Genomic DNA, 22,682 nt, shown 5'->3' with positions numbered 1-22,682 from the left:
GCAAGTTCCTGTACTTGCTTGCAGCAGCAGCAATAATCTACAACTACAGCAATAACCAATAGCAGCAGCAATTCAGCAGCAGCATAGCAGATCTGTTCCGCCAAGACCAAATACATTAACATTGTCATATCCATCACCATGCTAAAATGATCAGAGAGTTGTCATGATTGAAATATGTATTGTATGTAATGTGTATATATATATGCAAAGCAAATTACATTCAAGGAACTTAAGCTACAGGAACATAATGTCGGCTTGAAGTACATTTAATCTTTCAGTTAAGTGCCAAAAGAACTGCAAAATGACTGGTAAAACTTTTTTAGTTTGTGGAGAATTGTGTTCATATTTTGTATTGGGCCAACATTTCTTTCTTATACATCAGAACCTATTTGTCCAGTAAACTTGTGTACATTTAAGTGTTATATGCATATACTTTGTGGTTCAGGTCAGTTTTAGACTGCATATTTGTAAATCCTTCTTAAAACAGGAGGAATGTCCTGGCAGTCCATGAATCATCTGGGCTTGGGCATGTGGGATACATTCGCTGGCAGCTCCTGCTTTGCCTCTTCCTCATCTTCACCATCGTCTACTTCAGCCTGTGGAAAGGAGTCAAGACTTCAGGAAAGGTTACTGAGTCCTAAAATATTAAATGAAACGTGTTTTATTGTTTGAGGAAAAATCCTTTCACATCCTCACATGTCTCTCTCAGGTAGTATGGGTGACTGCCACCCTGCCGTACGTGGTGCTGTTGATTCTTATGATCCGTGGTGCAACTTTGCCAGGAGCGTGGAAAGGAGTGGTGTTCTACCTCAATCCCAAATGGGAGAAACTGCAGGAGACCAGCGTGAGTGCTTTTCTCTTACGGGCTCTCAGTCTTTTCTCTTTGTGTCTAGCATTGATTTATTGTTCAATTAGATTGTGTTGTTTCTTGACATTCTTTACGTATCTTGTTACCTCTTTAAATGTATTTATGTGCTATTTTGATGGCAAAATGCATGTATGTGTCACAAAGCAAGGCCAGACATGGAGGTATTTGTATTGGTCCGGTCTTCTGTCACAAAGCAAGGCCAGACACAACAGGTAAGTGCAAAACAGGATGGTTTATTGACTGGGTAAGTGGATGACTGGAATAGGTGAGTTAAAGGCAGGTGAATGTCAACACAGTGAATGGTTCCAGGGTGCTTATCTGAGTTCTGATGGAGAGGATCGTATGCCGGTTACGTTGGAGATCGTGGAGTCGTTTCCAAGGAGTCGTTGGAGGATCGTGGGAGGAACAGCAGGTAATTCGTTCTAGGAGAATTTGGCAGAGAGAGTCCAGAGTAGTTCGTAGGAGTGAACGGTAGACCGGACAGTGAGTGACTGTGCTGTGTGTGTATTTGTAGTGTGGCTTGATTGGTGACAGCAGGTGCGGGTGATCAGAACTCAGGTGACTGTGATCGGGTAATTATCCTGGATGGTGACTGAAGTGACTGTGATGAATCCCTGACAGTATGTGGGAAAGTGTTTTTATTTCATGCAGTAATAAAAAGGACCTGAGGCATTTGGGCAGGAAACTCGTGAATCACTAGTAGCTAAACTGACTTGGGAAAAAATATGGACTTCATAAAGGGCATATTCATTCATAAATTTTGAAATGTCAATAATTAAAAAAAAAAGGTAAAAAAAAAAGGAATATTGTCATAGGTATATAAATGTTCAGTGAAGGAAATATGTAAACTGTATCTTCTTCTTTTTTTAAATCGTGTGACTATATAAGCCCAGTACTGTTTGCTAGGTGCGGCAGCGCTGCAGAGAACCATGCAGAGAAGGAAAAATAAAGCACTAGGGGCTAATGAGATGCGTAATTGGTTCAGAATTTTTTTCCATCATAAAAGGCCCTCATACTCATTGACACACACGTTCATGCACACGCGCATACGCACGTTTCTCTTCACACAAATCTTCAGATGTGATCAAGCACCTCTTAATCCCAGTATTCTGTGATGTCATTGTCTTCAGCATTTCCTAACCATTTCAGTTCCTAAACTGGAACTGAAATATTGTGAATTTTAAAGATTATTATTATGATTCAAACCATATTACTCACAAATTGTTGATCCATTTTCATGTGTTTGTCTCTAGCCACACTTTTCTTTATAGTATCTAATATTTTGTAGGTATGGGTAGATGCAGCTGCGCAGATCTTCTTCTCTCTTGGGCCTGGTTTTGGTGTTCTGCTCGCCCTGTCCAGCTACAATCCCTTCAACAATAACTGCTACAGGTACAGATAAAACCTTCATTTTCATCTCATTGATCTACTGGAATTTCTTCATGGTTGTTTAATATAAAGGATATTAAAATAATATCTAGTTTGAGTTAATACCGGAATCATAAATTAATTCTCTGTGCATATAGTTCTGTTCAAAATTTTGGAGTTGGTATGATTCTTTAATGTTTTTGAAAGAAGTCTCTTATGCTTAATAAATCTGAATTTATTTGATCAAAAATACAGTAAAAACAGTAATATTGTGAAATACTATTACAATTTAAAATGTTTTCTATTTGAATATATTTTACAATGTAATTTATTCCTGTGAAGCTGGATTTTTTTTTTCAGCGTCTTCAGAGTCACATGATCCTTCAGAAATCATCATATGCTGATTTGCTGCTCAGGAAACGTTTATTATTATTATTATTATTATTATCAATGTTGAAAACAGTTGTGCTGCTTAATATTTTTGAGGAAACGGTGATACTGTTTTTTCAAAATTCTTTGATGAACAGAAAGTTCATAAGAACAGCACTCATTTGAAATTGAAATCTATAACATTATAAATGTCTTTACTGTCACATTTGATCAATGTAATGCTTCCTTGCTGAATAAAAGTATTAATTTATTTTAAATAAAATTCCCAAAGTTTTGAACGGTTGTTTATGAACAGAACAACAAAACAGACCTGCCAATTGTGGCCAGAAGTGATTCCCACTCACTCTTAATTCTGATTCTATCTATAGCTTAGCCATTTATTTACATTTGGCTCTGTGTCCACTAACTGAGGAGAAATGCCATCAAACTGAACTAGGCTCTCATGAATCATATGATGAACCAAAACAAATGCCCTTCCCCATGAGTAAATTATGTAAAAACAAGATTATAACTGCGAATTATGTCCAGTTTGAAGAGATGAATGGACAGCATAGTTGAGTGAGGGGAAATTGAATTGTGTAGTACTATAAGACTGTGAGGAGGCACATGGGCAATCTAAAGGGATCAAGTCATATCTAAGGATGAGAATATCACATAGACTTGGACATGGGATCTGGCAAGCGCCCACGGCAGCTTCTGTCAGTCAACACAGTCAAGCATCATTGACTTTTTTTTTTCAAATTTAGTTTGTACATTTTTTTTTGTGTGTGTGATTTGTACAGAGATGCTATTGTAACCAGTCTGGTGAACTGCCTGACAAGTTTTGTGTCAGGATTTGTTATTTTCACCGTCCTGGGATATATGGCTGAACAGAGAAATGTAAACGTTGAGGATGTAGCCAGGGACAAAGGTGAGCTTTCCTTTTTGCTTTTCAGTAGTTATGTTACTTTGAATTTTACTGTAAGTGTGCTGCATCAAACCAAAAATAACATACGAGACTTTCAGCCCTGTAAATAAAGCATTTAGTCTTTTAGTTCAAGCTTGTCTTTTGACTTTATGCACCTCCTCTAGGACCCAGTCTGCTCTTCATCACATATCCAGAAGCCATAGCAAACATGGTTGGGTCAACTTTCTTTGCCATCATCTTCTTTGTGATGATGATTACTCTTGGACTGGACAGCACTGTACGTATACACTTGTACCTGTAAATGTACAGAAACAAGAAAATATTTCTAAATAAATATGCATGTGAAGTCAGCAAAAGTATATGATATATAGATCTGAAAAAATGAATGACAAAGAGAACTAGATTTGTATATCCAGATAGAAATACCAGTGTTTGCAAAAAGCAACAAAATATTGTTACAGTTTTAGGTGAAACATTTGTTTTTAAGTTTGGCTCTGCTAAAATTACGTCATCAGAGCAGTCTTAAACTTTGTTGTCATGGCAATCAGCACACATATTGTTTTCTTTTGGCTGTGCATGAGAATCGATACATAACACTGTCTTTGCGATAGCTAAAGACTGAAAGAACGAAGATACTAATTATAATTCAGTATGCAAATGTGTGCAAGAAATAACACCAATTCAATATTAAATTTACTACAATGATATCACTACATGAGACTTTTACCTTTTGAAGTTTTCAAAAACCAATAGTATGTCAAATTCTGAAATGATCTACAAAGAAATCTGAATGTAGTTTGTACCTTCAACAGCTGAATTATAGAAAATTATGAACAAAGAAGTAGAACAACAAGAAAGTTCTGCTTTGCAAAATATATAATTGAGTTCATAGGTTTTTTGTGTGCTTTCTTGCCTCAGTTTGGTGGGCTAGAGGCCATAATCACAGCTGTAATGGATGAGTACCCAGATACCCTGTCCCATCGGAGAGAGCTGTTTGTTCTTGGACTGGTGGTTGTTTGCTTTCTGGGCTCTCTCAGCACCCTTACTAATGTGAGTTTCAGAGAACTTCTGGATCTCAGTTTGTTGAAGTTTACCAATATAATAAGAATATTTCAGCAGTGCAACACAAAATTGTAATAACAGAGTATATAATATAGAATCTAGAATTTGATTGTCTTTCTTGCAGGACAGGTGGGCTATTAAAGATGAAAAAATATGTTTTACCAAATAATGTAACTGAAAATTGCTGACACACAGACAGAGTTTGGCACTTTATTTAATATGTAAAATTTTATTTTTTTTGCAAGGGTGGTGCATATGTGGTAAAGTTACTAGAAGAATTCGGAGTTGGTTCTTCAATTATAGCTATAGTCTTTCTGGAGGCCACAGCAGTATCCTGGTTTTATGGTAAGATTTATTACTATAAACACACACACACACACACACACACACACACACATATATACATATATATATATATATATATATACATACATACTAAATGCTGTTATTTTAAACTTTCTATTCATCAAAGAATCGTGAAAATTTATCATGTTTTCCACAAAATTCTTAAAATATTAAGCTGTTTTCAACTGTGAAAATAAATGTTATGGTGTCACTGAAGAATGCAGTAATGACTGTTTCAGCTTTGTCATCACAGGAATAAATTACAGTTTCAATTTTTTATTTAGCATATTATAAATTGTAATCATATTTCATAATATTTCATATTTATTGCCATAATTTTTTTTTTTTGTTGCAAATATCATGTCTAAGTGTACATGAACAAAAATGTCAGTATATAAAATAAACAAATTTATTTCATTTTCTCCAGGTATTAACAGATTCAGCAATGATATCAAATCAATGTTGGGCTATACTCCAGGACTCTTCTGGAAAGTGTGTTGGGTTGCTATCAGCCCAGCTTTTCTTGCTGTAAGTTTTAACAAAGATGTTTTGACAGTATGTGCAAAGTTTGTGAAATGTTAAAGTCATCTTTCACGCTCTCAAAACTATTTAAGCACCCACAACCTCCTTTCCACCCTTATTACCTTTATAATCTCATTCCCTCACCTGTCCACACAGTCACAATTCCCAGTCTGCAAATGTCAAACCGCATGCACTCTTATAGTCTAATATTCCTCAGATACTTCTGCATGCATCACAGCTAACCTCAACAGGCCTTAGCTGCCACACACGGCTGACATTTCCACAATCATTTTTTCATAATTTTCCTGTTATTCTTTTTTCATTTAAAAAAAACCCAAAACAAACAAACATGATAAACAGCTGCCAGTCTCATCTCCTGAGACAGTGTTTGAGACATTATTTGAAATGCTGGAGAGAAGACATTTGTCACTGTACCTTCAAGACACAAAGGCCACCTCTACAATTTTCCGGTCTCCATAGAACACATAAGGATGTGTAAGGTCTACAGGATAATGTGAACCTTTTGAATATTAAATAATCTGATCAGAGTCTCACTCTAAAGATGTTTTCAAACTTATCAATCCACCTGAACTCACACAGAGACTGCAGTGACCTATATCCTAATCTGAATTAATTGTTAAACACTTTCAAAATTATATATGACATTGGAAAAAAAAAATGTTATGTTTGATAAATGGAACTTTTCCAAGCACCTGCATTGTTTTGACAACAAATAACAGTTTAGTTAATTTTAATACGTACAAAATGTTAATTTAACTCACTAAATATTTTTCCTGTTCATTTCTTTAGTACATTATTATCAGCTCACTGATGAACCCTCAGCTCCTCACGCTATTTGACTACGAGTTCCCAGACTGGAGCATCACGGTCGGTTACATCATCGGAGCTTCCTCTTTCATATGGATCCCCATCTACATGGTGTACAAGCTTGTGTGGACCCCAGGCTCTCTTAAACAGGTGAGACATGCATGTGAGTCATTAGTTGAGTAAATTAACAACTACTCCCACTTGAAAAGCATTCTTGTAGATCTCAGGAGAACCTTCTAAGTCTACTGAAGGAATAGTTCACCCAAAAATGAAAATTTGCTAAATAATTTACTCGCCCTCAGGCCACCCAAGATGTAGATGAGTTTGTTTCTTTATCGGAACAGATTTGGAAAAATGTAGCTTTACATCACTTGCTCATCAATGGATCCTCTGCAGTGAATGGGTGCCGTCAGAATGAGAGTCCAAGAAGCTGATAAAAACACAATGATTCACAAGCAATCCACATAACTCCAGTCCACCAATTAATGTCTTGTGAAGTGAAAAGCTGCATGTTTGTAATAAACAAATCCATCAAGATGATTTTAACTTCAAACCATTGCTTGGCTAAAATATGAGTGAGACATTATTTGATCAATATCCATAATATTGATTTCAATAGTGAAAAAGTCATCTCGTCTGCATCAGGAGATAAATATATGCACAGATCAAGCACCGTTTACAAGTCAAAACAGTCCAAAACAGTTCTAAACAAGTCTGTCAGTGGATCTTGATGTGAGAGGAGAACAGAGGATGGACTTTTTCACTAGAGGAAGCGTTATTGTGAATCATGGACTTGTATTTTGGCTAGAAGGGACAGTTTAAATTTAAAACATATCAATAATGGATTTCTTATAAATATGCAGCTTTTCACTTCTCAAGACATTAATTGATGAACTGGCTGTGTTGTGGATTATTATGATATTTTTTGTCACCCATTTCGGCACCCACTCACTGCAGAGGATCCAAGTGATGTAATACAACATTTCTCCAATTCTGCTCCGATGATACATATAGTTTGACCGGAGGCTGTATATTTGGGTTTTTCAGTAAATTGTAAGCTAATTTAAATTTTTGGGTCAACTATTCCTGTAAGTTATAAAATGGGTTAAGTTGCTCACATGATGTTTTCAATCTAATTTCAGCGTCTTGCTGTATGTCTGCGACCAGAGAGAACACTGCCAGACATTCACACTGACAGTATGGGGCTAAGTCCTGTACCATAGGCCACTGAGAGAAAAACAGCTAAACACAACTCGCATAAAAAAGCCACTTATATTGGGATACATGTGTCCACAGCAAACTAAGCAACTTTTGCATAGTTTTAGGGATTTGTCCAATCAAAATATAAAGAATAATATAAATGAAATAAATACATAATGAAATATAAAGAATACATAAAAATGATCTATTTGAAAGTGATGTACAATTAGATTTAATCTGTAAAATGAAAACTGACATTCAGTGTAAATTATAATCGTTAATTTAACAATCTGTGCAATTTACAAATAGCTGATGTTCCATTTTAATTTAAGGTTTACGTATAAGATGAAGAGTTCAGTGGTATTTTTTACATTGTAAGTTATATGTACCCTCCAAGTCACAGAACGTTTTTTGAGATACATGCAAAATTAGATTACCTCATTGTGAAAAATTCAGCCAGTGAGAACAGAGAAGTTCATACACATTTCTCACTCATTTTTTTTCCAGAAATAACTGTTGTCAAGATTGAATCATTATGGTGTTTTTCTGCCTTAACTCTGCTTAAATATTGTAGCTACTTTGTCAAAACTTTGTAAAATTTGTATTGATATTGTGCCTCACCAAGAAAAGGACAAAAAGACAAAAATAAGGGTTTCTTCTGAACTAACATTACATGACTGTTTGAAATTTTCATTCTCTAAAAAAACTTGAGCCCAAATCCTAGCTATGTGTAACGTGTTCATTTTCTTCCCACATTTTTTTTTTCAACTAAAGAACTGAGGATGTTACTGAACTCTGGATGTGACCAAATATTAAATTGCTATGAATGTCTTATTATGGATAGTTCAAAATGTGGTTCATATACTATGTCTGCACTGTAGGTTGTGGCAGAGAGTTTTGCTTGTATGTATGTCTGGAAAATGAATAAAGCTGTACTGAACATTCCTATCTATATCTATCTGTCTATCTATCATTCTATCTTCACTGTAAAAAAAATTCCGTAAAATTTACGGTAAAAAACATCAAATTTGAAATGTAACGCAGGGAATTCTGGGAATGTCAATTTACGGTTATTCACTGTAAATTATACGGTCTTTTTCACTTCCAAAAACGGTATACTACCGTAAAAGTAATGTCCAATACATGTAATGTCCAATACAGTTTTTCACCATATATAGTAGGATAATTTACCGTTAACCATTTAACAGGTTTTTACTGTAGCATTTTTACAGTCTTTTACCGTTAAATTCACGGTCATTTTGAACTAGCGTTGTAACCATCTATCTATTCAGATTTACAATACTATGTGTGATTCCCACTTTCGTTCTCTTAATGTGAACAGCCTTGCACCTTAATTAACATGTTGATTTGCATTGAGCTGCAGTATCCAGCATCTGTAAACACACAAGGGGTAAGAGAACAGCATTGTGTCAGGTATTTAAATGAGATGTTTTATTAAAGACTAGACCTTCAATCGCCACCAATCGCAGGTCTGGGAAACACGGCTCAGTTCTGCCATTTTTAGGTATGGGGTGAGAGAATAGAGCAAAGATAATGCTATTCCACATTCAGCCACTTCTAGCAGAGGCCGCAGAATGGATCAAAGGCTTCAGTGCAAGCGACTGGAGTAGAGGTGGACCTCAGATTCAACTACAGAGGAGCCTCACAAAAGGGCTGCAGGCTCTGTGCTCCTCTGTTAATTACCAAAATGAAAGACCAAGAGTTGCATGGAAAAGGCTAGTGAGTAACAAACTGTACGTGACCTGCAATAACAGTGTTTCATGAGGTGAAGTTGAGGCCATAGAAGAATCTAAAGCAGGATTTAACAAACTAAGTTCACTAACACATTTGATGAAAAGCCAATAATAAATCATTTTAAAATAAAAATAAAAATTGCAAAAAAAAAAAAAAACTATAAAAAGATACAAAAATATTTGTTTACCTCCATGTACTAATGTGATCATTAATCAACATCAGAGAACCATGAACATGCAAATATGTTATTAAATTACTGAAATATTAACTTTATTACATTTATAAGAGGGTACCTTAAGCTAATGTCAAAGGGGTTTGGCTGACAAAAAAGTCTAGGAATCCTTAATCTAACGCATGGAGCATTTAATTATAAGTCTATCATTCAGAATTTGTTATAATTTAACAAACATACAGGTTTAACATGAACGCAATTCTAAATGCAAGGTATTCTGGTCAAAAATTACCATTTATGTAATGCCTCAACTAAAAGAATCTTTGCACACTTGGTTAAGATATTAATTTTGCGATAATGACTGAGAAACAACTACAGATTTTAGTTTAAATGATCTAATTTGTAGATTAGTTTAAAACTTACGTATACATACTCAATTACAACAGAACAAAACTCTCAAAAAGACAACATCTCAAAATTAATAGACAGACTGATAATGCATTTTCACAGTTATTAACATTATAACTCTAGCAAACTTTTATATTTTGTATATTTAATATACAAAACTGTTAATGAACATTTATAACACTATGCTATGTGTTTTCTTACCTTGGCATTAAACTGCATTGCCTAATTAATGCTGTTTCAAAAGCTGAGGGGGTTGACAGCAAATTTGACATCTTTCTCTCTTTTGACCAAGTAATCAATCACTCGGAGAATTTTTTTATTCTTTTTTTAGGAAGCAAAATAGTGAATAGTGAAGTCTTCCAATATTTGGCAAAACTCAAAACATTTTGAGGTGCAAGATGACTGCAGTATTTTTTCTAATATGCTATATAAAAAGAGACAGAGAAGTAATATGAGAGACATGAAAGTAGCACCAGCATGTTGCTATAGTCAATGGTCAAATATCCTGCTGTCATTATATAAAAATACTGACCAAACAGAATCGACCATTGTGGAGAGTGACCTACAGTACATTGCGTGCAAAAAAAAAAAAAAAATTCTCCAGAGCATCATCATTGAATTTATGGTAAACATGTAAAAGGTCTGTCACAATAAAATCAAGCATGCACAAGTTGAATAATCGCATTGGAAACTGCGAAGGGCATCCACTGGGATGTTCATGTTGGTTTAACTCGACGGCTTTAGGACCTTCCAGCAGCGTCGAGCTGTGGATTAGTGATGGGAAGTTCGGATCATTTTACCGACTCGGACCTTTGAGTCTCGTTCAGCAAAATGAACGAATCTTTTTTCGAGTCATTTCGTTCATTTTAGCAAAATATAATTAAAATGTTACGTTACTTCCCTAATACGTCTACTACTTACGCAAACGTTGATCACACTACAAACAATACAAAACTGCTATAAGAATCAGAAAATATTAATTCATTGTTTATTCTTCAGTCTATGATTAGCTCACCTCACCTCTTATCTGACAAGTCTTTGGGTTTGGGTTTATGGGTCTGTCACGTGATGAACGAACGACTCGGAAAAACCCGAAGACTCGAGAGATGAACTAATCAATTCTCTTTCCGGCTCAGACTGCATTGGTTAAAGCTTATGGGGCTGTCATGCGATGAACGAACGACTCGGAAAAACCCGAAGACTCGAAACTACAGTTCTAATCCAGTACAGAACCTATAGGATGTTGCGCATGCGCGACTGAACGAATCGATCCCCGAGACGACTCGTTCTTCCCGAGTCACATTAAAGATTCGTTCAAAATGAACGAATCGTTCAAGAACGACCCAACACTAGTGTGGATTGGTTTGCATCCTGCTCGCTGTTTCGCTACAATGTCAGCACGCCTGATCTCTCTCATCGCTTGCTACATACCCTTTTTCCAATCTGGAAATGCTCAACTGGGAGAGTCTAAATTACATGATAGACCTTATGAAGTCCTGCTGAGGCAAAATCTGGGTAAGAATTTAATTTACACACGCGATTGAACCTGTGTCAGGCCTATTACATCTACAAAGGGTGCACCTGCCATTGTGTCACTAACATGTCAGCACAGTTTATCATAGATTCAGTTGTAAATGTGTTTTCGCTAAAATTGGGTTCTCAGTTAAAGCCTTGATCGTAATATACTGCACTAGATGAACATCAGTGGATTTATTTGAATTGTTCGTTTATTTTATCTCCTTCTGCAGTTCTTCTAATAAGTGTTCTGTCCACGCTGCTGGTGGTCATGATTGGAATGGCAGTTTGTGTCTACAAACCTCTTCGACGCAGGTGACAGGCCGTCCAGACGCTGGGAACTGAACACCACTATGGCGATGGCGAAGGCTTGGTTGTGAATATTAATGAACCAAACCAAGCCATTGGACGAGAACAAAGCTACGTCATCACGAACTATTTAATAGTCGGGATCCAACACTTTGCTATTGGAAGGTTACGAAACAACGTCAGTATGACCTAATTAATATTGATGAAACCCTTGGCGTCTTTCCCTGCAACACTTTAATTAAATCGAGTCACAATCTTCGATGAAACGTCAGTGTAATGAATCCAAATCTTCCCAAACCTAGCTTATAATTTAATTTTTAAAACCGAACACTATTTCAAACACATGCATACCACATAAGGATGTTTTTCTTAATGTGCACAGTTTGTAAGCTGCTAAAATGTTCACAGTCTGAATTTATACGTATTTATTTGTTTATTTAATTTTATTTTCATGTATTTATTGTAAGATGTTTATTTGACCGTTCTGAAATGCCATACATCTTGAATAGGGCTACTGAATAAATGAAAGTCAAAATCTGTATGAATGTGCTTGTGTTCAAAATTAATGACTGAATGCAACAATGCTAAATCAACATGTTATACACTTAGTTTCAATTTTTGTTACGTTTTACTATACTTCTGTAATTACAATCTCTGGGGAAAAAAAAGCTACAAAACTATCACTGGGGTAGTATCCCTTCAAAACCATTACCATTAGTGTACCATTAAAAGTAATATATGGTTGTAGTTGGTGTGAGATTGTAGTAATACCGTGCTTCTGTATAATATATAATGGTACTGAATAATTAGCATATTTTCTCTCTCTCTCTAGCTTGTCTGCTTAAGTGTCCTCTCCTCAATCTCAACAGTCACTGTGAATTTATTTTTCTCATTAGGGAAGAAACAACTCATCCTTCTAATCCAGTCGCATGTTTAAGTCAGGCAACCCAAAATGAGGGAAGGAAACAGTTTCCTGTAAAAGTAATTAAAGGCCTTTAAAGCCAAAAATGAACAAGTTGTAGCATTTAGGATCCTTCTGTATTTTGGGTAACACAAGTTTCACTGTTTACTGCACTTTGTTATTCTTCTAGTTATTTCCTATAGTGGCTAATGAATCAGAAGACTTGCACATTCACAGGAAATATCTTACTTTAGTGTTGCAAAAAGGTGATTAGTCATGTATCTAAACACGACTGATGTGATTTCTTACTCGCTACATAAAAAAAATCGATTTGACTGAGACTGAATTTGTTACAGTAGGTTTAAGAAGTACACAAGTTGATCAACTAAGAACCTACAATTAACCTATAATTGATATTAAATTATATGTGGTCTACAAAGTCAACCAGTCTGCTGGTCTGCATTCACTTTGTACTAATAAACCAATCCTACTTTTCTTATATAGGAAATAGTTTGCTTTTTCCATAACGGTAGAAACAGTCCATGTACAAAAGCCTTTCAGTTTATGCTAGATCATGTGATCATTGTGTAAAACTGTTAACACTTTACAATAAGGTTCCATTTGTTAACATTAGTTAATGAAAAACACTTCTGATGCATTTATTAACCTCAGTTAAACTTTGTTAATACATTACAATTTTAAGTCTTTGATAATATTTAATGGATTTGAGCTGACACAGTTATGTTTTTATTAACATTAACAAAGATTAATAAATATGACATTGGTCATTGTTAATGCATTAACTGTTAACTATTGGGACCTTATTGTAAAGCGTTACCGTAAAACCCTATTACATTTCAGTAGCTTTAATGTAAAGTTTGATGCATTTGACATGCAATAAAATTCCTCCATGTCAGCTTCTTCAAAACTGATATTTCTATCACTTCCAGATGTGATCTCGCTGCAATCATGACTTCATTCCCACAGACTGAGACTGACTGCACACTGCCTCAAACCACTGCTGACATACAGCTTTCCTCTGCCAACACATGCCATTCGAAGGTCTGTTGAGGTGGGAGCGCAGATGAGGTGCCAAGACAACCGTTCACATCTAGGGACCTATTAAGAAATGTCACTTTACACAATATTTCTCAATGGGAAAGTGTATCTTTGGATGAATAACAACCTTCTTTATGCACATCTCTGTGTATGAGGCTAATAAACTATCAGACACCATTGTGCCACATCCTCTAATTCTCTCTTTACAGTAATATTACTATAATTGGTGTAATTTGGAATGGATTGATCATTGGCTTACGTCACAATTTTTGCGTCCACAAATTGAAAACACACTTGCAATTCCAATTTTCAATTCCTTTTGAATATAGTCCAGAAAATACTTCCAAAAGATAAAGTTTTTGTAAAAGAGATATTACAAAAAACATTCAAGACGTAATGATAATATAAAAAAGAAGACGATAGTTACGCATTAGAACAGTGCCATCTGTTGGTTTGTTTAATAAAATTCACGAGGCACAGGACAGATTATATACAGTATTCTCAGACCCGACCAACCTGGTAACCTTTAGGAAACTTGAAATAAAAGTTTAATAAATTAATAGAATTAAAATGCTCTTTAAAAAACAAATAATTAAATAAATTACAAACTGCATGAATCTTAAGATTAAAAAAGTATAATTTAATGGTTTTTCTGGATGTTCATAATTTTGACGTTTCAGATATTGTGCCACTAATAACCACTTTTCAAATTTAAAGTAAAAATAAATGTTTATAACTTAGATCTTATGATGAAATAGTTCTTATCACTTTGATTGCTTTTATGCCTTTATTATTTGATTTGCCATCGCAATGCAGCTGTCACATAGTTAATGAAGCACCAAAAAGTCAATAAAGTGCTTTTATTAAAGTACAAACTTTTTGTGTGTGTGTGTGTGTGTGTGTGTCAAATATACATCACAGTTTACAAATGCCTTCAGGATTTCGTCAACATGCTCAAACAGGATACTTTCTCTTGCATTTTGCAGCATGACAATTAACCGAGAATCAAACCAACACTAACCCTGATCCGGTAAAGACCATTAAAACTTTTGGCAATTAGTTCGAGTTAAGACTTATACCCAAATACCAAAAGTTAAATTGGGTTTTAAATAAAGAATGAAACTGAATTCTGTGTCCAGGAATAATGATATGTGGATAATCATAGCCAGAACATTTGATTTTCTCTACACTGTTATTTAAATGCTGCATAACAATAAATACAGGAAACTAAATCAATGTCCTGTTAATAAAACATCTCTATTACAAATGCAAGATTGTGGCTGCCACTATCCTCAGATCCTGGTTCACTACAGGAAGAGTAAAGCAATATAAATGTCTATTTAAGGTGACAGAAGATTGGTTTAAATCGGTACAAGCACACACTGCTTTATACAAAAAGTAGTGAGAGATACTGCAAGCTGTAAGTCAATACTCAGACGTCTTTTGAGCCTCACAAGGCTTTACAGAAAGAAATCAACAAAAGAACATTCAAGACATCAAGAAAAAAAAACAAAAAAAACATTGACAAAATAAATAATCACTGTCAGCTACAACAGGAAGGAACAGCAAAAGATTCCCAAACAGAGCAGGGCAGGGCAGGTTCTTCCACATTTACCACATTGGAACCTCAGTCAGCAAACAATGCTGTCCAACCACACACATTCCCACAGACAGCCATCATCTGAAACAAACAAAAAAAGCTGGTTTTCTTGTCACACATTCCCCTAGTCCTTTAGTGTAGCATGAGGTTTGGTTGGAGCCAGAAAAGTGACCCAGTACTGCCACATTCATGCTTAGCATTACAACATAATCACGACAATCTGAGCGGTTTTATTCTATCATTTTACAAATTAGGCAGACTAAAAGCTTGAGGTGTATTGGCTTACATCAGACAGCCCCTTTCAGAAATATTCCAGTCTGTATGAGTGCCTCTTACTCTGGTGAGGCACGGCGGTGTGATTTATTGCCTTTACAGTAGAGATGCTTCAGTCAGAAATTGTCTAATGACAAAAGCACACAGGCTGAAAATGGTACTGTCCTACTGCTTTGTGTAAAACATTCATTTCTTTCACTTTTCTTAGCTGTGTATAAAATGGTTTTAAAGGAACCGACAAGTGGTGAATATCAGTTGAACCCTGAGTACAATATTAATATAAACCTAAAGCTAATGTTAATGCAAAACAACCTCCTTTTCTGTCAAGAAAAACAATAAAACTTTATCTAGTCATTACTGTCAAGACGTACAAACTCACAGGTCCATGTTTGGACTGTCAAAGACATCACAACCTTTCTATCACATAATCTTAAAAAAGCAGCACTGGATTTCTTGTAAAATACATGCATGATCACCTCTTTGAAAGAGGAAAAGAATGTGGGAAAATGCAGTAAAATGTATGAGTGAGCATGAAATAAATGTTTGCTTATTTTTTTTAAGGATAAGGAAGCAGAACCTTTCGGATGTTGGCTCCAAAATGAATATGTAAATATGTGTAGTCGTATGTCAGTGGCAATAGAGAACTGCATGAATCTGAAGAAGGGTATAAATAAAAATGTTAATGGTTATGGCAATAACAGGATCTCCCTTTGTCTATCCTTCCCTCATCTTACTCTGTCACTTTTCTGTTAAGGAGAGTTGTAAAATCTTCTGTAATTCCTCTTCTTCTTCCTTCTTTTTCTTTTCCTCCTCCTCCTGTGCCCGGGCCGAGATCTCCATAGCCAATCGCAGATCAGTGTCGGGGCTGGAGGTGGAGCCAGAGCTTGAGGGTGTGGTGTCACTAAGGTCTACTAAAACTCCTTCAGACCCAGATCTGTGGTAATGTGACAGAATGAGACCAGTTAAGAAAATGTACACAAGAACTTACTGAGAGCATTTTGAAAGATCACCCTACCCATACTTTTCTTCTGCTCAAAAGTTTGGGGTCGGTGAGATTTTTTCAAAATGTTTTTGAAAGAAGTCTCATATGCTCACCAGGACTGCATATATTTGATAAAAAAATACAAAATACAAATAAAAGAAACAACAGTTATATTGTGAAATATTATTAAAATGTAAAACGTGTTTTCTGTTATAATACATTTTAAAATGCAATTTATTCCTGTGATGGCAAAGCTGAGTTTTCAGCAGCCATTACTCCAGTCTTCAGTGTCACATGATCTTTCAAAATCAGTCTAATATTCTGATTTGATGCTCAAGAAACATTTCTTATTGAAAACTGTTGTGGAAACCAAGATAAATTTGTTTTCAGGATTCTTTGATGAATAGAAAGTTTAAAATATTTTTTTTTTAATAGAAATGTTTTGTAACATTATAAATGCCTTTATTTTATATACCAATTTAATGCACTCTTTTTAAAAGTATTCATAAAATGATTTAAAAAATGAATAAAAAATCTTACAGACCTCAGTCTTTTGAACAGTATGTGTAACTCAATTTGCCCCTGGAAAAATAATTATGAACACATAAAAATTACCCATCACTCAACCGGTTCATCATGGATTGTGTTGTCTGTCCATCGGAATCACTCCAAGTGTCCTAAAACAAAACAGCCAGACTGTTTTTGAGACAGACATCATCAAGAAATGCACAAAATACACTAAGAGGAAGCTCTCTGACCTGTGAATTCAGTGTACTGGACTCAAGCAGGCTCTGGTGAATGGCATACTGGAGCAGCTCTTCATCATGACTGACTGGGTTGTAATTGCGTGTGTTGGAGCAGCGGTAGCCCCCTCGGTGGTGATAGTGCGCAGGTGCCATGAACACAGATGGACACACCTTGAATGGAGCATGTCCTGCAGGAGCAAGTAAACAACTCAGCACATTTAGTGAAACACATTACATTTAATGTTCATGTTAGAACAGTTCCCTGCTCAACTAACCAAATACGTTTCCAAACCTGAAGCCTGGCTGCCACAGCTCTCTTCTGTAGGTGTGGGTGTAGAAGCTGACTGGTTGGAGTCCAGAGGCTCATCTGTACTGCAATTGTTGATGTTTCCAAACGTGATGCGGGCATTCAACACATGGAACAGAGGGATTTCTGAAGAAACAGAAACAGAATTAATCCTGTGATCTAGTTAGCGGCATGTTCTGTCTTATATTAAAGCCATTTACACAAGAAATATATAGAATCAGTATCAGTCTTCCTTGTCTCGCTATACTTGACTACGGTCATTTGAGTTTTTGGACAAGGTGAAAAACTAAGGGAAACTGATGTAAGCAGAATTTTTTTTTACAAAGTTAAGACCACACTTAAGTTCAGACTTGAAACATGAAAACAGTCTTGAGAAACTTCTGAGAAGGATGGCTAGATTAGTTAATACTAAACTCTCTTCCATACACAATTTGCAAACATTTAGTGTAATTTAAAGAGTGTACTTGCAGTTTTGTTGCAGGTCAGATAAGTTAATATTCAATCCGATTCATTAAATTACAAATGCAAATTTTATGCTGGACAAGGTTTAATTTCAGAACTGAGCAATAGGGCTGTTTGTTCCTCTTTTTCATTCTCTCACTCACCGATTTTCACAGGGAAGCCAGGGGGAAACCTGAGGTTGATGAAGTCCCCGAGTCGAGCGAAGTGAGTGCTGGTGCGAGCCATCAGGTCAATGATGGGAGTGACCTGCTCCACCAGAGACAGAGGATGCTCCTCGCTCATCCACAGGGTGCCTTTAAACCTGAGAGGGGGTCGAAACACAAAAACACAACCATTTCTTCAATTATATTTGTGTGTAATAAATTACTTATTTATATTTACTTATTTATTTAAAAGTAATTTTAGTGAGGTTGAGTGAATGGTCAGACTTACTTCTGTGTTCTGATGGTGAGCTCAATGGGTCGACCGATGTCTCTGCCCTGCAGGTCAAAGTTGGGGTTAAAGTACTCTTCTGGAGTAATAGCTGTGGGGTTTGTGGCAGTGGCAAACTCCATAGTCATGTCCTGTAATCATACATAGAAACAATCAATACAGAATCCTTCCAGCTTTGTAAAACACTAGTGTCTCTATGTTTTTTTTTTAAAACGGTACACTTAAAAATTTATAAATGTCACTGAATTAGACAACAAAATATTAAACCAAGCTTTAATAAAAAATAAAAAAAAGAGAGAACAATATTTATTTTCAAGCTAAATATTCCACAAAAGCAAATTTGTTAGGTTTCAAATTATAAATAAACAGATATACTGTTCAAAAATGAATAAAGTATTATTACAATATGTTATTGGAACATGATGATCATCATCAATGTGATGAACTACTTTGCTATGACACCTGAGGAGAACTGACTTCATACATTCAATTAAAAACACCTTGACACTTATTTGTTAAAAGTAATTTTTAATATGGCTCAAAAAGGCCATAAGGCTGTATCTAATATGGCTCTCATTTATTTGTGAGAAAAGATCATACATGTGTTTGGAGATGTCACTTGGTTTGAAATTTTATATCAAATTCATTGACATTCAAAAATGTATAAGTGTGGCTAAAGTGCCCAAATACTTCAGAAGAAAACAAATTCACTGCGTCTGGTTTGTTTGCTCATCTTACCCCTTGAGCACCGATCTGTTGTTCTACGGTCCCGAGTAAAGACTCCAGAACATTCCTTTCACCTGTTGAGATCAAAAGCATCAGTAATTGATGATATTAACCAGTTAACATAACAGGGAACTGCAGGGAACTATTGACTCTTTACCACTGACAGGGTGCTGGAGCCCAATCTGAAACCATTTCATGCATTTTCATCGCCAGAAAAAAATATTGGCTTGAAAAACTGGCTTCAAACTGACCCCTACAACTTGAAACCGATAATGTCAGAGGCCAGGGGACAACATAATGTCAGCACTAAAAGTTTTCAAAACAGCAACTTAGTTTGACAAGGCTTATGCAAAACAAAACTATACTACTATACTATACTGTAGTGTTATACAATACCAGAGTTATTAATATACTAGTTATGAACTGTAATGATGTTAATTAGATCATAGTCAAGTGGAAACACAGGGAGATTTGCAGTTCCCAGTCGAGCACCAGCACCATTTTGGTAGAAAAGGGGAATGATATTTATAGTGTAAATCTTAAAGTGGGTTAATTACTTTTTATCCTGGCCTTCTCCTCGTCTGTGAGGTGCTCCGTCCTGGTGCGAATCACAACGTTCACATTGTTCACTGAAAAAACCTGCCAAAAGCAGTATCATCACCCACAGGACAAAGACTACCTTATTCTGAAACTCACTGCTCTAAAAAAAGAGTCACTTTTTTCACTTTGGAGATTCTGTAACTCTAAAAGAGCACATTTGTTTTTCTTTCCAGTGATTCTTAATGGTACTGTAGTTCATAAACAGCTGGTCATTTGCTTACCTTGGCTTCAAATCCATTTACTACTTCTGTTCTGTCTGACCTCCAACCCCAGATACCGGATTTAGATCTGAGCACAGAATACGTTTTTAATAGCATGTTCGATTTCTTCTTCAGGAGCAAAAATGTTTTTTATGTATGTTTAGTTCTGTGAATCAAACAATTAGTCACTGTGCAACAATGTACAAGGAAATCCACGTTTGACATTTTTCATATACACCACCATTCAAAAGTTTGGGGTCAGAAAGAATTTATTTTTTGTTAAAGAATTTAATACGTTTTTGTGAATTTGGCAAAATTGACAAATAAACGCTGTTCTTTTGAACATTCTATTTATCAAAGAATCCTAAAGAAAATTTAAGTTTCCACAAAATATTAAGCAGCACAATTTTTTGTAACATTGAACATTTTTAACATTAAAACAGAAGACGGAGTAATGGATGGTGAAAAATCTGCTTAAATTACATTTTCAAATATATTAAAATAGAAAACTGTTATTTTGAATTGTAATAATATTTCACAATATTACTATTTCTACTGTGTTTTTCATCTAATAACACACTTGGTGACAATAAGAGGCTTCTTTTAAAACCATTAAAGTCTTCCTGACCCCAAACTTTTGAATGGTAGTGCATTTATTAGATGTAAATCTTATATCTAGGGCCATACCTCTCAAACGCAATGTCCTTTGTGTCCAGATATGTGTTGACAATGGGTGTTGTCAGCCTCTTGGCTACTTCCTGCTCGGCAGGCTGCATGGAGTCTAGTGTGACGTCCTCAATCTCACGGGAGAGATCAAAGCGCTCAGTGTCCACCACTTCGTCCTCGTGATTAACTTCCATCAGTTCAGTGCAGTTGTCTGTGAGTATGCACATGCAAAGTCCACATGATACTGATCAACTACAAATAAACATCAGGCATTTCACTCATCCTCAAATGAAGTGCATTAGTAAACATACAAATGTGAAATGAGAATTCACAGCACGTTTGCTAGAACCCCACCACCAAATGAATGTGTAAACCACAGATGGTCAGAATGGTCGACTAGACTTTTTAAAAAATAAAGCAATTGTAAACTCATGCAAAGAGGCAGAGAAAATAACCTTCTCCTCTAAAGATATAGCTTCTTCTTCCTCTGATCCAGGTCATGTTTTCAAAGCCCAGCAAGGTGGTGTCCACCCTCAGACAGGCCGCACTCTTCCAGATTCTGCACACGTCGCTGGGACACACACGTGATACGAGAGGAACTGGAGCCAGAGCAGAAGCAGCAGATGAGGATCATTCTACAGCCTAATAAAGCCATAAGGATTTATGTACAGAAAAGGTGAGGAAAAAATAAAAAGAGCACTTACTCCAGCTAGTGAACTCCCATTTCATCTCCATGTAGAAATCTGGAGACTAGGACAAAAAGAGGTTCGTTACACTTTAGGCCCTTTCACATGACTCACATCAGGGCTTCAACGCACCTCTCAACTCAAGCATCATGCACCACTTTGACCTCCATATAAAATGTGTTGCAAATAGCATCAAAGAAGGGCAATTTTATGAGGTTGTTAGGTAGTAAGAAAGCATATGCTGTAAACAGTGAATAGTGAAAGTAAAACAAAAAGGTAACATTTGAGCATAGAACAGAAAATGCACGTGACAAATGAAAAAAGTCAACCTGATTGCTTTAGTAATAAAACATCTATGAATATCACAAAATGACTTTGATGTTTTCACAAAGGATGGGTTTTGTAATGGCCGTGCAGCTAAATGACAGCAAAAGCACATAATATCGGAACACTTAAACTACCATTCAAAAGTTTGGTGTCGGTAAGATTTTTATTTTTTGAAAGAAATTAATACTTTCATTCAGCAAGGATACATTAAATTGATCAAGTGTCAGTAAAGACATTTATAATGTACAAAAGACTTCTATTTCATACAAACGCTGTTCTTTTAAACTTTCTATTCATCATAGAATGTATCACCGTTTCCACATAAATATTAAGCAGCACAGCTGTATCCAAGATTGATCATAAGAAATGTTTCTTGAGCACCAAATCAACATTTTAGAATGATTTCTATAGGATCATGTGACACTGAAGACTGGAGTAATGACTGCTGAAAATTCAGCTTTGACATCACAGGAAAAAAATGTTTTTTTATAATATATTACAACAGAAAACAGCTATTTTAAACTTGAATAATATTTTACAAGATTACTGTCTTTATTTTTGATCAAATAAATGCAGCCTGGGTGAACATAGGTGACTACTTTTAAAAAAATATTACCAAATTTGACAAAGTTCCCTCAAACTTTTGAAAGATAATGATTATTATACAATATCAGCTCAAAATTCACCAAAATAATAAACTAAATCAAATGACAGACGCACCTCTCGGATCTTGCACAGTAACTCTGGAACACCACCCAGCGCAGTGGAGGCTTTGAGATAATCTCGTCGCTGGAGAACCAGCTGCACCATCTCTGGATCTCCTGTGCTGACTGCTTCCTGCAGCACTGTACAGACAACAACAGACCTACATCTACTTTAACTGGACTCTTAGGTATTTATCTTTATCTAAGGATATGGGCTTGTAACGGAAATGTAAACATACTAGCTTCTATTATATAGTGCACTATAAATCACATAGGACAAAAAAGACATCTGCTAAATGACCAGTAAGTGTCTTTGAGGAGGTGATCATTAGAGCATACATAATACTGAATCCCGGAAAAGC

General features: G+C 35.7%; 2 protein-coding genes across 2 annotated transcripts in view; one reads left to right on the top strand and one right to left on the bottom strand.

Annotated features, from left to right (window-relative positions):
- The window catches only part of LOC107672619 (sodium-dependent serotonin transporter-like), a 9,987-nt gene extending 2,433 nt beyond the window's left edge, over positions 1-7,554 (top strand). The window contains exons 4-13 of the mRNA XM_016465892.1: positions 488-626; positions 710-844; positions 2,157-2,260; positions 3,409-3,536; positions 3,698-3,810; positions 4,452-4,583; positions 4,841-4,940; positions 5,368-5,468; positions 6,273-6,440; positions 7,433-7,554. Of these exons, the coding sequence (XP_016321378.1) occupies positions 488-626; positions 710-844; positions 2,157-2,260; positions 3,409-3,536; positions 3,698-3,810; positions 4,452-4,583; positions 4,841-4,940; positions 5,368-5,468; positions 6,273-6,440; positions 7,433-7,513 (1,201 nt within the window). The 3' untranslated portion in view covers positions 7,514-7,554. The remainder of the gene's footprint in view (positions 1-487; positions 627-709; positions 845-2,156; positions 2,261-3,408; positions 3,537-3,697; positions 3,811-4,451; positions 4,584-4,840; positions 4,941-5,367; positions 5,469-6,272; positions 6,441-7,432) is intronic.
- A 6,881-nt stretch (positions 7,555-14,435) lies between these two features.
- The window catches only part of LOC107672612 (ankyrin repeat domain-containing protein 13A), a 10,115-nt gene continuing 1,868 nt past the window's right edge, over positions 14,436-22,682 (bottom strand). Inside the window, exons 3-15 of the mRNA XM_016465874.1 lie at positions 22,337-22,461; positions 21,308-21,353; positions 21,059-21,202; positions 20,625-20,814; positions 19,959-20,025; positions 19,695-19,776; positions 19,150-19,211; positions 18,412-18,542; positions 18,123-18,280; positions 17,503-17,643; positions 17,223-17,398; positions 17,080-17,141; positions 14,436-16,416 (exon numbers count right to left, since the gene is read on the bottom strand). Of these exons, the coding sequence (XP_016321360.1) occupies positions 16,221-16,416; positions 17,080-17,141; positions 17,223-17,398; positions 17,503-17,643; positions 18,123-18,280; positions 18,412-18,542; positions 19,150-19,211; positions 19,695-19,776; positions 19,959-20,025; positions 20,625-20,814; positions 21,059-21,202; positions 21,308-21,353; positions 22,337-22,461 (1,580 nt within the window). The 3' untranslated portion in view covers positions 14,436-16,220. The remainder of the gene's footprint in view (positions 16,417-17,079; positions 17,142-17,222; positions 17,399-17,502; positions 17,644-18,122; positions 18,281-18,411; positions 18,543-19,149; positions 19,212-19,694; positions 19,777-19,958; positions 20,026-20,624; positions 20,815-21,058; positions 21,203-21,307; positions 21,354-22,336; positions 22,462-22,682) is intronic.

Source organism: Sinocyclocheilus anshuiensis, unplaced genomic scaffold, assembly GCF_001515605.1.
Source record: "Sinocyclocheilus anshuiensis isolate Anshui unplaced genomic scaffold, SAMN03320099.WGS_v1.1 scaffold100, whole genome shotgun sequence".
In the NCBI taxonomy this organism is placed as follows: Eukaryota; Metazoa; Chordata; class Actinopteri; order Cypriniformes; family Cyprinidae; genus Sinocyclocheilus; species Sinocyclocheilus anshuiensis.
The sequence above is the reverse complement of the archived record's forward strand: the minus strand, read 5'-3'. Positions and strand labels throughout refer to the sequence as shown.